The following is an 18,734-nucleotide window of genomic DNA, read 5'->3' on the forward strand; positions in this document are numbered from 1 at the left end:
TATAAAAGATCATAATTTCCATTACAGATACTTATACGTTCTAAACCAGTCCAGAAAATGACCGGAAATGCAAACCGTCACCATCGGCAACCAATACGTAAATACTAACATCCGGGCTTTAAAGCATTGGGGTTGCTAAACTACCATAACTGTTGCTAGTAGCCTCGTCAGTGTTATTTTACTACCATACCTAAGATAAGCAGATTAGAAAAAAAGTGTTATTGCTAGCTTATACCTTTGAAAGGTTCTGGTGCCACTCATAAAATAGACAGCAAGATGTCTACTGGAAAAACTCTATTGTTTGAGAATCCCAAAACAGAGAAGAAGGAGAAATATGGGTACAAAAAGGTAAAAGAACAAGATCCAGCTTTTACCATTCAATCCTACATGCCAAATGCAAAGGTAAGGATACCTTGAATGCAGCACCATTTGTTGATTTTCATATATATCTAACTCGATTCATTAATACTAAATTTAATGTGAACATCCCTTGAAAGACACCAAATATGACTCCGGGAATTGTATAATTAGTTGCCCGCCCCCCCCCCCCCCCCCAGTAAATTGTTTGGAAAAGAGTCAAACACAACTGAGCATAACAGATCAGTTCACAAACTCAGAAATTATTTTTAAAAATGAAGAGGTTCACTCAAACAAAGGTTACTTTGTGGTCATTGTTGTCCATATTTTTGTTGTAATTGTTGCTTTTTCACTTGTAATCATTAATTAAAATAATTAATGTAGTTTACTGAAGTGTATGTCAGTGTGCATTTACACAAATTAAATTAAATATTAATTGTTGCTTTAAGATTTAATACTAATAAAGTTTAACCAAAGTCTATTAAATCCTGATTATTGCTAGGCCAATAAATCAACTCTTCACCTGAGATGACATTGATTTTTGGGTTAGGGGCTGATATCACTTTTTCATTAAAAGCTGAAATTATCTGCATATAGATTTGGCTGCACACATCGATGTATATTTTATACACTTGATGGTATTTCTCATGGCTGTGCAGCTACCGTCAGCTGAAGGGTTCTTTTGGTGACATGTAGATTATATTTCCTGAGCAAATCATATGTTTGGTGACTTGTAAATCCACCTGAAATAGTACAACCATCTGTCCTATGGCCATTTTGAATTTCACGCTTGATATGGCTATTACCAATTACCGGTAGTGTCTAAAGTGTGTCCGGGTTTGTTCCGGAATGATTTGCATGCAGCAAAATTGCATGTTTTAATGAAGAGGTGACATCAAACCCACAACATCGTCAATCATTATTAACACAGATTTGTGGGGTTCATTTATCGGTCTAGATTATTGCATGCTCTACACCTTAAATGTCCTGAAAAAGCTTGTAGATGAAAATTGTTGATCGTTATGGACTTTTACAATAGTGGCTGGGTGCTAAACGGGGTCACTGAATGAGGAAGCCAGGTCTGTCATAACAAATAACATTTGTTTGAACTTCTTCAGCTTTTGTTGTGACATTGCAGTGCGCAACATTTAGTCTGGTTTGTACTGGATCACACCTTTGGGCTGACCTCGTCCAAAACATTTCCACATACTTTAACATTGCTTTTGCAATATGTAATTTATGGGGCATATATATAAAGATTTCATAAATTAATGTTATGTGTGAAGATAATAATTAAGTGAATAATTACCAAGTAAAGGTATGTATAATATAACCTTTTGTTAAAATTATACCCATTACTGAACTGGTTAGTACTGAATGCTTGCATGACTTGTATGACCTGTACTTTTGCACCTGCTTTATCTTTATATTTGATTTATTTTTGTATATATACTCTCATCATTATATTTTAAAATGCTCAGTAAAAATAATATTGATAACTAAATCTGATTGGCCATACCCCCCACCTCTCTCTCTCTCTCTTGTTAATTTTTATTTGGAGGTTATAAGTTTTATAGCACCTGGGTCATTTTGTAATAATTCCACTTTGCACTGTGGGTCATTTCATCCTGAATCTAGTTTGCCCTGGGTCAGTTCATTCTGATATAATTTACCTAGTGCCATTGTTCTGGTATAAGTATTAAATGTACTGCATTTTTAAAAGATTGTCATATATATATAACTTTTGCTGGAAAAAGTTGTTAAAAATTATTAACCGATTCAGCCCCGATCCCGTCTGTAGGCGTGATGAGGCTGTACCCTACTTCCAAGCTCTGCAGCTACTAGGTCATTTAAGATACACCAACGTGGTGGTATTAAAAAAAAGCAGACAGATATAGCTCTAAAATGATATCAAATAATCTGGAAATTCTAGTTGCACTACAAAATACAGAGAGGAAAACCTCATTTTTTGGACCTGTTTTTTTTTCACCCAAAATTCGCTCGAGATCGGAATGCAATTTTGTGTCCGGATTTTAGACCTTTTGGCCTCAGATCTAAGGCATACCAGTCTTAACTGCACACAGACAGGTGAATCTGTGCAAAAACTAGGATAAGGTGGGCATTTGGAATAAATTGTGGTCTCCATATGAAAATGATGGGTCCATTAAGAAAAAAAAAGAAAAAACAAAAAAAGAACTCTAACTTTTACCCTTCTGCTCATGCGCAAGCAAAATAACCAATGGAAAATGACGTTTCTAATACAACTAGGCATTAGTCTCATGGAAAATCTGTTGAAAGCCAATGTATTACGATGTATTCAGAAATAGTCCCCCAAATGTCTTTCCTACGCACATTTCAGGCAAAAACGACAAAAACCTCTGGGGCCAAATGACTGAAAGTAGGAAAATTATGCAAAATACTCAATCTTTTTTATTTTGAAAACTACAAGCTTGCATTAAGAGTAAAATTTAATAGATTTTTTGGTGCAGTTTAATTGCTGGTCCTTTATGAATCCTTTTATTTTCTACAATTCTTTTATAAATAAGAAACAGAAAGTTATTCTGAAATGAATGACTGTAATAAACTGTAATTAAAATCTGCGATATGAACAAGATTAAAAATGTTATAGTGATGGTCCACCATTCAGTTTTCGTAATCTATATGTGCGAGAAGTAAAAGCAAAGCTGATTGAGAGTATTGATTGGACTATTCTTTATGCAATAAAGGTCAGAGATACAATTATCTACCTAATTATTCATCTAATCCCAGGGCCGTGAGTGGCAGAGTGGTCAAAAGCACTCACCGTTACAGATCACTGCCATCTCATCTCTGTCTGCATGGGATTGAGTCTCGGGCATGGCCAATGTGGGTATGTGAGAAAGCTTGCCAGTAACTTTTCATGGTTTGGTGGTTCGTCTGGGATTTTTTCTTCAGGTTCTTCCTCCACCATTGATACTGGCTGCCATGCATAGCCTATCTTGTGCTGAAAAATGGCATTAAACCCTACAACAACAACAACAACAACTAATCCCTTTACTCCATAACAAGGAGTTAGTGACTCATCAGCTATGTTTAAATTAGGTATCAATTTTAAGACAATCTTGATCTTTCTACATATATCTTTTTAACTTTACACCAAGAGTTTCAGTCTTTTTGTTCAAACTGATCTCCTAAGAAAATCTTGTGAGAAAATTTTATTATAATAAAGCAATGAAATATTTGTTAAAAAGTCTAACTGAAACATACTCCAAAAGGCCAGAGATTAAAGGCATTTTCATTCTACATAGAATTCCATAGTTGATACCTTTTACAACATTTGACAATATTACAAATTTGTCAGCATATATTTTTGATATTGCATTAGTCTTTTTTTAAACATTTTCTGCATGTCCAATTTAGTTGTTCATCAGCCTTTAAGAACTGAGCTCTATCTTAATTTGTTTTCTTTTTGCCATTAGACCATATGAACAACCATATATCTTAAATCCTGCATTTTATTCAGGTTGCAGGTCCCCCAGCTGCTGGTGCATTCAAGCCTAGGAAAGCAGGACCAACAGCATTCAGGAAATTCTATGAAAGAGGAGATTTTCCCATTGCATTGGAACATGATACCAAAGGAAACAAAATTGCATGGAAGGTAATTGGTACAGAAACTTCAAAATTAGCAATGCTTTTTTTGGAAAACTGTAACTCATATGTTTTGCTGGGTATTCATTTTTTGTGTATAAGAGTTAGAATCCATGTTTTACAATCTCAAATTTGTTATTACCAGTATCCAAGAATTAAGACAAATATCCAAGAATTAAGAAAAAATGAACAAATTGAAATATAATTTAAAGTTTTCCATCCATGAATTGTTTGTGCTGAATTGTTCTTCATAAAGCAAGAAATTGTAAACCCACACAAAGTGTTTTCACTCTAGCCTACAGTATATATAACTGAATTTAAGTCTCAGCCATGGTAGACCTCTTGGCAGAACACAAGACTCGTAATCCAAGAGTCATGGGTTCAGCACCTGCCCTAGACACCAGGCCAGGTCCATAGCCTTGAAAACGAGGGAGGACTAAATATGATACACATATTTTCATTCATTAGGTATATTAAGATAAGATGGGTTAAAAGATTGCTGGAAAAGGAAGATGGAACGTGGCAGAACTTAGTCAATACAACTATACTCAGAAATAAAAAGGATATTTGGAATTTAGGGAGAAGGAAATTAGAAGAATTTAGTAAGTTCATTAAAAACAGTTTTTGGAGAGATGTAATTTTGGCAGTATCTAAATGGAAAGAAGAACCGCAAAGTCCTAACGAGTATCTATCCATGAGTATTTTAAATTTTGTCCCCCCTAAAATGATTTATCAATACAAATCCTGGACAGAAGCTGGTTTTGAAATTCTGAACGATCTAGTAGATGACCACGGTAATTTAATACCTTTTGAGATAATAAAGCAAAAAACTGGAAGCGATGATTTCTTGAAATACTTCTCCTTAATATCCAGAATTCCTAAAGCATGGAAAGATGCCATAAAAAACCATCTAGTACATAATAATTTTGATAAGCAGGAGGATAAAATAACGAACTTGCGAAAACAAGATTCACTCAAGTATGTTTACAAAGATCTTTTACAGGAAACTAAAAGGCAACACACTGCGAAGCAAGAAGCTTGGATGCAAGTATTTAATAAAAATATAAGTAGTGAGGAGTGGTCTGATATATACAGCCGGGCAAAACGCTGTACCAAGCATACCAAGTTGATCTCTTTTAACTTTAAATTAATCCATAGAATAATCGCTACTAATGATTTTCTTAAAAGAATTAACATATTTGATGACAACAAATGTACTTTCTGTAAGAGTGAAACTGAAAGTATTGAGCATCTCTTTTATGACTGCAGTATTACTTCACAGTTTTGGTACCGTTTTATTGAAGATTTTGCACCTTTTTGCCCAAATATTGTACATCTGTCCAAAAAAGAAACATTTTTAGGAAGTGAACAACTGGACAGTTTGGGTAATTTTCTGCTTATTTTGGCAAAATATTATATTTATACTTGCAGATTCAATATGAAAAATCCTTCTATTTTTGCCTTCAAGCAAATACTTGCAATGCATAAGAACATTGAAAAATACAATGCTAAGGTAAATAAAAAAGAGGACCAATTTCTTCAAAAATGGACCTCAACAATGAACATTTAACTTGTCTCTGTCTTGATGGTAAACAGGAACAAAATATTGTAATATCACAAAGGCCATGTCACCTAGATTGTGTGCCATATGCATGTGTATATGCGTGTGTGTGTGTGTGTGTGTGTGTGTGTTTTCTTTTTTACTTTCTCTGTAGATTATATTTATTATCCCTAGATTATCTGATAACCAGAAATGTTTGATTGTAAGGTGACCCTGGGATGGTTCCCCGACCCATTGGTCAACCTATTACGGGGTTAATAAAAAAAAAAAAAAAAAAAAAGGTCCATAGCCTTGGTGTGTCCTTGAGAAAGGCACTTAGCTCCCATTACCTGAGCAAGATATAACCAATACTATTTTAAAAGTACCATTAAAATCCAACAAAACAAGCTTTTTTTAATCAAGTACAAGGGGATCTTTTATTTATGTGCATAATGTGTGTTGCCTTCTACCCAAAATGAGAGAGTTGAAGCAAACCACCTTCATCCTTATATATTTCATTTACTTTGTCAAATCCTCATTATGGATTGTATTTCTAGAATTGTTGATACAGCTACAAACCATACTTCAAATAATTGGTTTATTTAAAAATTTGAATTTGAAAGTGGGACTACAATGGGAGTACTAGTAATACACAGTTTGCTCTGTTTATGTGTCTTTGAGATAACCCCCAGTGGGTATAGGGTTGTTGAAAAGGCATCCTCATTGCATGTTGTAAGTGACAGAGCAGAGACAATCTGTTTGCCATAGCATCTTGCATCCCCTGTTGGGGAGAGGTGAAAGAGTGGAGACAACGTGTTTGCTATACTGGCTTGCATCTCAGTGTAGTTGGAGGAGAGGTTCTTGATAGTTATGTAGAGGAGGTTCTTGATAGTTGTGTAGAGGAGAGGTGGGAGGTTGCCTTTGGATCTCAACTTCAGCTAGACGTGTGGTCAGAGGGACATGGTCTGATAATGCGGGTCATCAGAACAAGCTTTAGGGCTATGTGAACAGTATTCATTTGAAGTTTTTATCATCAAGTTTAAAAGTAACCTTGGTGATTTATCAACATAATATTGATGACCAAACAGTACAAAAGACATAGCCCCTGAGGGTGGTAGCAAGGGCCAATTGAGTAAAGTGTATACTTTGCTTGAGTGTATCACCTTATGTAGCTCTACCATAAGAAATGCATTAAATTTACATAATATGTTCCTTTGTAATGGGCTCTGAGGTGAATGGGGAGCACAGGTGACTGATTATTCATTATACCAATCCTTTGGGGTGTTTTATCTGCCAGTAATATGCCCACTACAACGATTGCTGCAAGAGGAAACCAGTCTCTCCCAGGTGTAGGCATGAGTAATGCAGGATGGATTGTCCTGCTCATAGAAAATCTCTTGTATGAATTGCCAGGCAGAACAGTTCTCATACCCAAAATTGAAACAAGAAATGGAGATCCAGTGAGTCAAACAGGAGAAAGGCATGAACTTTCCTGGGGCCAGGAAATATGTGGAGCCACAGCTCCACTTAAGCAGCTCACAAATCATATGCAAGTGCAGCTGGAGTGGAGAAAAATCTTTCATAAATGCTGTCTGTATGCAAACAGACGTATATTATTACATGGTCCAAAGATCAAGCCATATTCACAGTCCTCATGCCTCCAGTACCCATACTAGCAACTACACAAACTGACTGTGAAGTAGATAGATCAAATAATGAGTGTAACTAGCTAGTAAGTAGAACATGCTGCAAACCAGAAATCGACAAAATCCAGCCTAAGGAAGGATCAGAAAACCAATGGCAGAATTAGTGTACTGCAAGGGATTCTTAACACTCCTGCTAGGCTTCCCAGTGAGTACAGCTTCTCAACTCTCCTTCTAGACTTTGCAAAGGATCTGACAATCCTATGAAGTTTTTTAATAAGTTGGTATTCTAAAGAGTATGGACACTGGAGAGTCCCCTGGTATCACACCAGGAAAATCTCCCAGAAAGTTCAGGATGTCCACCATGTTCATAAAAATGTCTGACATCATAATGCAATGAAACTGCCATTGCTTAAAGAAAGAATTGATGAAATTAGTCTTCTGCTTACAGAACATGATCTAGTTGCTCTTTGTAAACTCTTTTAAAAGAAAATGATAGAATAGACTAAAAATTCATGTACAGCAGCTTTTCAAGAAATAATGATATGACTGCTGGAAAAGTGTCCATCATAAAAAAAAATAATGACTCATCACAGCCAAATAAACACTTAATAGACCATAGTCATTCATGTGATGCCACATAAAACTCTTTCACTTTGTTCATTATTTCTCCCTCCAAGCACTCCAGTAATATCAATATGATCATAACCATCTTATTGAATGGTTGCCAGTACCTTGTTTCTTTTGTTGGCAGCTGAAACAGCTACCGTACGCTCTGGGGCTGTAAAGACATAGATGAAAGAGGGAAGAATGTGTGTTTGATTTGGATTTTTAATGTAGCATTAACAGTTTTTAAGTCATATTGCTACGATGTCTGCAGTGTGACAGTTTATAGTGATGTCTAGCACTGGGGCATCATGCCGCAGACATGTAGCATGATGTCCATCCCAGTCACATCATCCTGATGCCAGGCTGACCAGTCCTAACACTAACCTCTTAATGCTGAGCACCAAGTGAGGTAGCTGTTTGTACCATTTTTATAAGTCATTGGTGTGACTCGACCGGGGATTGAACCCATGACCGTGGAAGGTGGATGTTCTAAACACTAGGCCACCGGATCGGTCAAGAGGGAAGAAGACAGAAGGCTTTGTTTTAAAACATAATTATTGCCTTTTTCATGACAAGTCGTATTCATACCCACATCCTGCCATAGGATCCTACTTGTCATTAGGTTTAACTATCTGCAGTCCATTGCTTTTTACTTGACTTCTCATGAGAGTTGGTGATAGCCTATATGGTTCTGACCATCATCCAGTATATTTAAGAAGCAATATTCCCAAACCTCATGGACTTGGACAGAGATGGAAATTTAACAAATCAGATTGGGAAACATTTAAATCCCTTTGTAAGGTAAGTGTAATAGCTGATCATTTTGAAAGTGTAGTGGATTGAATACTCCTATTTACAAAGATACTCCAGGATATTGCTGGGATTAAATGATTCCTAAATGTGCCAACAAGCCAGGGTTTGATGATACATGCAAAAGAATCTGCTATCAGGGAATGGAAAAAGGTCCTTCACCATTTAAATGCCAATCCGACAACCAAACATCTGAATATATACATGTAGTTGCTTTCATAAGGAAAGAACATATAATTGCCATCTTTATTGACTTTGAGAAAGCTTTTGACACCAAATAAAAATATGGAATAATGAATTACCTATTCAAACTAATGGTCTTAGGGAATGCCTGCCTAACTTTATCTCCATTTGTTTGAAAAATAGAAACTTCAGAATGAAAGCTAACCTCATGAAATTGACATACCTCGGGGCAGCATATTGTCTGGCACCCTATACAATATAAAAATGAACAACGTAGTAAAATGCCTTAATCCAGGAAATCACTGCTAGTTGCATGTTGATGAAGTTCAGTATAAATACAGTTAAAAAATCAACTAAGGTTTAGCATAAACCAAGTTCAGAAATGGGCAGAAGAAAATGGGTTCAGCTATTCAGACTAGAAAACTATGCATTGCTGATTAGATCATATCCATGATGAACCAAAGCTCTGTCTTGACATTTGTCTTGTTCCAGTTGTGGAAGAGAGCATATTTTTAAAGCCCAATTTTTATCAGTAAAGAACTTTTCTTCCACAAATAGATCACTTGGGAACAAACATAAGAAAGCTCTTGATTTAGTCATGGCAAACACAGATTGGGGTGCTGGTTGGAAGGTCTTGCACTGGCTATATAGGTCATAAGTAAGATCAAAATTTGACTATGACTCGATTGTGTATAGGTCAGCATGTAAATCCTACCTCCAGATGATTTGTCCAATGGCAAACTTTTTTCTCTAATCCATCTATTCACACATATAAATGTAGTGTTTAGGCCCAAGTACCAAACCTTGTACATTCAGAAACCAACTTCATTCCACCTTTTGGCATACAGATTCGCCCTCACAGCAAACTTCATCATTGGAAACATTGCAAAATTTTCCTTTCCCAAATCAACACTGTCATTATCAAAATTAAAATATCTCCAAAACTCTTTTGATCCTTGCAAATTCAGAGTGTCTTCAGCCAATGTCCACTGGCTGTGGAGTACATTTTTGTCAAATGTATTAATTTCCACCCCATGAAACAGGATGTATCACCATAGATAATTTTGGAATTTGTAAGGAGATAATGTTTATGAAAGAAATTGTAATCATGTTTGAAGGGTTTTAAATGTGTAACCTTGATCTGTTATTTTATACAAATTTTATATCATTATGCTTTATATATTATCTTGGCTTATTTATACATCAGTTTGGAAGGCTTTGTCTTAATTTTTGTTGCAGTTCTTTTTTATATTTTTGAAACATAACATTTTGTTGGCACTATATATTCACTTTTGAGCTGAGGTGCCATATAATACCCCACACACACACACACACACATACACTGATTCTTTCCTCCAAGAACAAAAGTCAGATACGACAATCTTGATTGTGTATTCCAGACAGGATAACTTTGTATGGGCAATTCTGCTCAGGCTGGAGTATTTAGTGGCTGGATAGTTCTGCTGGAAACTTTGCATAGCCTTCCTTTTTTGTGTACATTACAGTTTGCAAACCTTGGAGAATAAAAAATCCAGCAAAATGGACATCTCAGAAATGAAATTAGAATGTAGTACCTGTCACTTGCTTGTGCATTATTGCAACTCCAGCTTGAGCTAATAGAGATACATCATGCTTTTAAAAAAGACAGCAAAATAATAATAATAATAATAACAGACCAATTTGGCAGCTTACTAAGTCAAAATGTCATGCCTGACATTGCATACATACAGGCTTTCTGAATAGTTGTATCATATCTGTAAAATCTGGCATTGACTTATTCAGAGATAATAAATCCATGATGAAAAAGCATATATTGCTAAACATAGATACTTAATTTCATGATTATCAGTATTTGTAGTATGAGATAATAAGTTCCCATTTACCAATGTCTTCTTTCCTCATTTGAGAATGTTTAAGTTAGAACAATTTTTTTTTTAAATTTAGGAATCATGTGTTTTATTGTTTCAGGTGGAAATAGAGAAACTAGATTACCACCACTATCTGCCCTTGTTCTTTGATGGTCTCTGTGAAACAACACACCCATACGAGTTCTTTGCCAGGCAAGGTGTCCATGATATGTTGGAGCATGGAGGCTCAAAGATCTTACCTGTTATTCCTCAGCTTATTATCCCAATCAAAAGTAAGCAAATTACATGTACAAGTTTATAATTTACATATTTCTATACAATTTTTACATTATCAAATTCTGTTGGAGCATATTTATTCAAGTGTGAAAAACCTTAACTTTATTTTATGGACATTTGGCTGCAATGATTTAAATTCTGAATGCATTTGTACAAGGCAAATGCTCCGATGCCATTCTGTCTTGACCCAGATAGTTTCAGATTTAGGTAGCAGGATGACTTTTGTACATTGATGGCCATCCAGATGAGAAATGATGTATTTTTTGTTCACATCCTACACTTTATCAGATTTAATGATAATATTTGCGAGTTTCACAAGAAAACTGACTTTTACAATTCACTTATAATTTTGTATAATAATGTCAGCTGTCATAAACATTTGCTTTTTTATTTTATTTTTTACAAATTTATTGCTGAAAAATGCTGTGATTTAAAATACCTTAATTTCAAAGGCTTGGCTAGCTGTTATATTAATCTGGAATGATGGATGGGTAAATATTGATGCAGTTCATGTCAAATGTAGTCATTGTAGTACAGTATATTACTTGACGTGTTAATATCATGATTTACTCTGTTACTTTTATCTTCAGATGCTCTGAACACAAGGAATCACCAGGTTGTGTGTACGACACTGAAAGTTTTGCAGCATTTGGTAGTGTCTGCAGATATGGTGGGAGAAGCCCTAGTTCCATACTATAGACAGATTCTTCCAATTCTCAATATCTTCAAAAATAAGAACTGTAAGTAAAGAAGTATGTGATTTCAGATGAAAATATATTTCATAATATGAAATTTACAAAATTTGTTGAAGGATATCAGTCTTTTGGAATCTGTTGATGCCATACCTAGAAATCATTACAAGTGTCAAAAACTTAATGTAAATTGAGCTCAGATGTATTATTCTGTTTTTCAAATGATGAAATAGGCTTGTGCTTTTTCAAAAACATTTCAACAATATCAGTAACATATGGAAAGATGCCTTTGATTCTGCATATGCTTTGAGTAACATCATGAAAGGATATCACACTTGTGTACTACTTAAATAAGAAAGGATTCCAAAAACATTATCAATTAAAGTGGTGTTTTGTATATAAATCTCAGTTTCAGCTGAGCTTCATTGTCCCATGTATGTTCGTTAAATTGTGGGGTGGTCACATACTTATTTTGTCTATCCAACCAAAAGCTTGTAAGCAATGTATACAAACGTTGGTGCTCTCAAATCATAAAAGTTGGCTTGTCAAAGATTGTTTAGATGCAAGTTACCAATTTCAAGGTGAAAATTGTACAATGTGGAATCAGTCAGGCATGTGAGTGGGCACAACACTCCCCAGAAAAAAAACAAATAGAGAATTTATTTAAACTGGATTCAGGAATCTGGTTTTTTTTTTTTTCTTAATGAATTTGATTCAAAATTAGGCATAATTAATGGAACTTTAAGTGGAACATAGATATAAAAAAAATGATTAAAATTAAGTTAACACAGTTGTGTTCTTGGTAGTTTAATATTTCAGTTTAAAGTCTTTACCCTTAAAATATAGTCATTTTCAAAACCCATATTTATCTATCCATTTATCTATATTTATACATGTATATATCTTTGATCTTTTAACTATATTGGCATTCTAACCTTCTTTTATTTCCTCATCTAAATATCTTTCTACATGTACTATTTATACATATCTTATTTGAAAACTATAATTATTAACATATTGTTTTAAGATGCAACCAAAAATAACATGACAGAGGTTCTGTATTTGTAAAAAAAAATATAATGTGATCTCCATTAAACATCCTGTATTCCATTTTGCTATGTTTCTCATACCAGACCACTCCAGTTGCCTAGTGGTTAGAGCATCCGCCTCAGATGTAGGAGGTCGTGGGTTCAATCCCCGGCTGAGTCATACCAAAGACTTAACAAAAATGGTACTAACAGCTGCCTCTCTTGGCGCTCAGCATGAAGAGGTTAGTGTTAGGACTGGTCGACCTGGTGTCAGGATAATGTGACTGGGCGGGACATCATGCTACGTGTCTGTTGCATGAGGCTCCAGTGCTAGAAATCACTATAAACTGCCACACTGTAGACATTGTAGCGATATGACTGAAATTTTTTTAAAGCTATGTTAAAAATCCAAATCACACACACGTATTTTCTCATACCATAGTTACAATATTTTGTTCTTATATTTTTGGGCAAGCTTGAATACCCCAAGGGCAAGTTCATTTTTACAGTCAGCTTACCCTGGGTAAACTAACTTTTATAAAATTTGTTACCCCCTGTAGTAATAACCTCTTTTTAGTTTAAGTGGCAATTTAATAATGCATTCCATAAAGGAACGAAGGGTGCACATTACTGTAAACAAAACAGTTTTTATCTGCCTACGTACACAAATTGAGACCACAGTAATTGTGCAGCTTGGAATACTATTATATAGTCAGATCATTTCTCATACTCTTTCATAAGAGTTTATGCTCATTATTTTCACACACTCTAAAGATATATGAAAATAAATTACATGCAAATGATTCTTTGTAAATTACACTATGCATGTATTTTCTTCCTGTAGGGATTGATTATTATGTGCACACAATAATTCTTATAAGTAATGTTAACTGTTCGATAAAGTACTTGGCTAGAGATCGATAATAAGAAAACATGTTGACCTTAATTTCCAGGAACAGAGTAAATCAATATTTTGTCGATGAATAATTCAAAAGATGATTCTTATACTCAGATAAATTATACTTCCAGCTAGACAGTATTTGTGTTTCTCAGCAATAACACATTAAATAATTAACGTGGCTTGTATTACACATTTGCTGCAGTAATAAGTGATTTATTTATTAAAAGATCTTGAGAAGAAAAAAAATCAAAATACCCTTATGTCAAATTTCATTATTTTTTTAGATGGTACTTATATATGTTGCCATCAAGACTTGGACACATTTTGAAATGACAAGAATTTTGTTTAAATAAAAAAGTATTTTTGAAATAATTATATTATAGTAAAACAAAAGGAATACAGGGGATGAAAATCCCATATTGTCTTAGTCCAGACAACAACAAAATCATCATATGGCAATATAGTTTCACATAATTAGCTTTTATATAGAAAAATTAACAAATATTCACAATATAGGACCATTTTTCCAGCATCATCTTTCCTATGTTAGTAACAGAAAATATTGCCACCCTCTGTATAGAAATAAATTTTGAAAAACATTTTTTTTAATCACATAGACATTTAAGTTCAAACCTAAATATTTAAGTACATGGAGAAGACTGGAATTTTCTAAATATTTTTTAAGATTAAGTAAGAAGTTAATAGTTGATTCTTGAATGATGAATAATTAATTATGAGATGTATAATGTTAATGTTTTGCTTTGTTTACCTCTAAGAGCTCTGTTTCCTGTAGGTGAAAATATAAAGCTTATGCAGACACTATCCAGAGACACATGTATATGAAAAACTATCAACCATAGTAATTTCAATGCTGTGATCCTGGCAGAAAATCAGAAAAATAGATGATTTGTGTTGCTGATGTCACAAATTTCGCCAGATACAAAAAGAAATGGTATTTAGATATGTATATATCATTTAACTAATAGATAAAAGCACTAGTGATCAGAATTGAATAAATCACGTCTTTAAATGAAAAAGCATTAGTTTCAGATTGGCTTGTAAAATAAATGACATATAAAACACAAAGTCATTACTGATAAAAGTATTGAAAAGACTGAAGGTAGAAAAGAGAAAGCTATGCAAACATTACTAACTTAAAAGCTTGAGTTAGAGATATAAAGCACAAAAACAATGAAGTAGTTAATTATTCAGGAATTTATACAGCTTCTTTATTGCTCTCCTTTCCCAAACATAAATAAAAATCCCTCAGAGGGACTTTCATGCTGCTGGCCAAAAGCAATTTGCAGGAATTCATGAGAAGTCTTTTTCATACCACCTTAAATTGTTCTTGTTAACTGCCAAGTATAGAAACCATCCATGACACTCTAGAGAAAATTAACATACCAGTTTGGTAAAAAATAATTCTTATATAGATAGTTAACATGCTAATAATATAAGTACAGTCCAAACATCAGCCATGTTTGTAAGAAGTAATAACAAGATCCTTGTGATGGTCATTATGATTGCCATGTTGGAGGCACAGGGGGTGACAAATTATAATAATTTTTGTTCAATACCAGAACTAGATGTTGTTTGTGTTTGTTATTGTGTGTAAGTGAAAACCCCATGTTGACACAACCATCTTTTTATGAGAAATTGGCAAATCCAGATTTTCAGGATGGCTGCCAAGGCAGCAGTTTTGAAGGTTAGATCAGTATCCCTTTAGGATGAACTACATATTGCAGTATATTGATAAGAACATTCATTTTGGAAAAGTAGCTGTAATTAAACTTTTATGATGGATGCTGTGGTTGCCATACAGAGAGGTCATGTTGATGCTTTTATTCCTTTGGGACTGCTACAAATTGCAAGATGTGTTTTTGTTGAAACCCCATGTGAAAATGAGCATCTTTTCAGAAAGAGTAGCAATAACAAGATTTTAAAAATGATCTCAGTGGCAGCCATTTCATAAGATCATATCAATGCCATTTTCATCTTGAACAATTGCATGTCACAAGAAATATTTCAACTGAAACCCCATGTTAATACAACCATTCATTCAAGAGAAAGAGCACTAACATTTTCAAGATGGCCTCCATTGTGGCCATTTTGTATAGTCGGATTGATATTTAAACCAGACGAATTACATTTAGTAGTGAAATCCCAAATCTATACTAGTGATCACAAGATTTTCAAGATGGCTACATATATAATGAATCCCCCTGAACCCTTTTACATACTGACATGAGGTGAAGATGTGTATATTGTTTTGTTGACAGGCTTTAACAAGTTTTACAGAGTTATGTCCCTTGTGTTCTTTGTCTAGAATATATCTGATTTTTGTGTATGCAGCTCATCTCATGGCATTTAAAATATGATATGCACCTTAACTTGACATCAAATGAATATGTGCAGCTCATTTTAGTCATCGCAAATGATTTAAAAACAAAAAGTAATTCCCCCTGCTTTATTCATTATGAGCATCTTTTTGCATGCTCTTACATACATGTATAAATTCTGCCAGAGGTATTACTTTTTTACTTGCACTGCCTATTCAGGCATAGAGGGCAGCGAGGTATCCATGTCTTATGACCTATCTGACATACCTATCCAACCTCACCCATGTGTACACACCATCAAGATACTTATGCTCCATTTCTGACAATCGTATATTCCCACTATGAAAACAAAGTCATATGGACAGCGTTCTTTTGCATACCAGGGCCCAGCAACATGGAATGAATTGCCCACTGAACTTAGACACAAAGACACAGTGATCACATTCAAGAGGGCTCTCAAAACTCACTTATTTCGACTGCAAACAAACTTAAAAGACCTAATAATGTTTCCTACCTTAAATATTCTCAGCATGTTTTTTAATGTTTTCTAATTTTATGGTGTTTGTTTTTGTAATCATAGCATTATATGTTTTTTATCTTATAGGTGTTGTCTAATGTTTTAAAGCACTTAGAGCTTCTAAAGATTAGGCGCTATACAAAGTCCTCATTATTATTATTATTATTGTTATGAACACAGCTCTAATTTCCAATGAACTTCACAAATATTGCATGATACCAACACTTTTCTTCTTTTTGTAGTGAACTCAGGTGATGGTATTGACTACAGCCAACAGAAGCGTGAAAACATTGGAGACCTCATTCAGGAGACATTAGAAGCCTTTGAGAGACATGGTGGAGAGGATGCCTTTATCAACATTAAATACATGGTTCCCACATATGAATCCTGCATGCTGAATTGAGGACTATTAACCATGTTGTAAAAAAAAAGAACATGTACATAGGATGGACAATGTATATACATGTAATTACACACTTTATTAATATTTGGTCATCAAAAAGGCTAAGCATGATGTAGTAGAAGATTATAAAGCCAAATGTAGCCTTTTTCATAATCCAAATTTTTTTTTAACAGTCGTTCCAGCTAGGACTTAGCAAGTTGGTGGGTATATCAAACAAAACAAGCAGTTTGATATACTAAACAGTCTTAATATTTCTTTTCTAAACCAGTAGAGCACAGGTATAATTAGTGCCTTAGTAACAGTTCATCCTCTACCCACCTTAGTGCAAACCACCAAACACTGTTACATTTTTTTCGTAGGAAAAAGAACAATCTTTTTTTTATCCATTGTTGTTTTCTATTTGTTCCTTCATTGATACTGTATTTGAAATAAACCATGTCACCAAGTGTCGTTTTCTTGCAACAATTTCTGTCGTGAAAAATGTATAGCATATCTTGTTTGCTACCTATATTTTTTAAACAACCCTACGTAAATATTCATAATTGAAGTGTTTGATCAGTCATATAAGGAATATTAGTAAGTTGAATTTAACACTAGAACTCTGTTTCATCTGTGTAGATAGTTTTGTATGTTGCATTGCGGTTGACACAGAAATAGGAAAGGCAAAGATATAGATTCTTTTTAACAATCATCTCCTGGATTTATACAAACATGACATTATGTGTGATATAAATTAGAAGACATACTCGTGCAGTGCCCCTCCCCTTGTAAAATGTCTCTCTCCTCATTTCTTAAGGCTTTTGTCAATCAAGAGAGTCAAGAGATGCCATAGTATCTTACATCATACTGTCTACCCATCTTTTCATTTGAGGTGGAGTGGTGTTATGAGAGGGGTTTTAGTTTAATCCACACATATATGTGAATCTGAAAGAGGATTAGATTGTAATCTGATTCATAATATATGCTTCAAAAATTGAATATTAACCCACTCATGAAGGTTATATCACTTGTGTCTTAGGGCACAAAATCAAAATTTAAGTTCATTATTTATCATGTTTCTTATCCTTTAGAAATTTAAGCTAACCTCGTGTTCTCAGCATCACTTAAAAATCCAATAATTATTCTAAAAGAACAAGACACATATGCATTTAAGTTTTAATAAAGTTGTACAATTCTCCAAGCTGATTACTTTGAATTACTTATTTTTTAGACTTCATTTCCCAAAATGGGTTAATAGTGAGTTGATTTGTTAAATATGTCAATGTACATTGTGTTGTCCAGTGTAATTTGTAATGACACAGAACCAACCTGGTTAACACTGTCACATAATATTTGTGTTCAAGAAAAGAATTAAACTGTCTGCACATTTTGTGTCATAAATCATAGTTGTGTATTGCAGATTTATTCTCAGAGGTTTTGTAAATTTGAGCCTTGCTGGTTTGATTGACTGAAGGAGCATCACTTAACATATCTGTGATAATTCTACAAGATTTCGTCCAGTGCTTTGCAATAAATACTGTCTCTTATACAAAGAATGTAATAACCCGATAATGAGCAGAACATTGTGATAAAGACTTTATGATGTTTCTTCATCAATCTTAACTTTGTGGTATAATAAAATGAAATATGTCTATTTTTAAAATGGCTTTTGTTTTTGAACAATCACCTATTGCCCATGTATATCAGTGAAGTTTCATAATGCAGACTAATATACTGTAGGTAAATGTACCCTTCGAAATATCTATAGATAATGGGAAACAACCCATTTCTCGTCCATGGCCACTTCCAAGTGTCAACAAATCATGGGGAACATACCCATCTTGTTTGATGGACCCTTTCAAATGTTTATGTATAATATGTAACATACTGCATTTCAGGTCAATAGACCCTTCCAGTTATATACAAATGATTGGGAACATACCCTAAACAATCTAATGCATT

The 18,734-nt window shown here is 34.2% G+C and overlaps 1 protein-coding gene across 2 annotated transcripts; it reads left to right on the top strand.

Annotated features, from left to right (window-relative positions):
* The first annotated feature begins 118 nt into the window (after positions 1-118).
* LOC149773623 (parkin coregulated gene protein-like) lies at positions 119-18,435 on the top strand. Of its 2 annotated transcripts, none has more exons than XM_089946369.1 (5): positions 119-348; positions 3,860-3,994; positions 10,738-10,909; positions 11,504-11,653; positions 16,633-18,435. In XM_089946369.1, the coding sequence occupies exons 1-5, from the start codon at positions 277-279 to the stop codon at positions 16,791-16,793; spliced, it is 690 nt and encodes a 229-aa protein (XP_089802495.1). In that variant the 5' UTR covers positions 119-276; the 3' UTR covers positions 16,794-18,435. The 2 variants fall into 2 exon arrangements, with proteins under 2 accessions (XP_089802495.1, XP_089802494.1); XM_089946368.1 differs by having other exon boundaries at positions 121-402.
* The last annotated feature ends 299 nt before the right edge of the window (positions 18,436-18,734 follow it).

This window comes from Sinohyriopsis cumingii, unplaced genomic scaffold (genome assembly GCF_028554795.1).
Source record: "Sinohyriopsis cumingii isolate HCF-2022 unplaced genomic scaffold, ASM2855479v2 utg000624l, whole genome shotgun sequence".
Lineage (NCBI taxonomy): Eukaryota > Metazoa > Mollusca > Bivalvia > Unionida > Unionidae > Sinohyriopsis > Sinohyriopsis cumingii.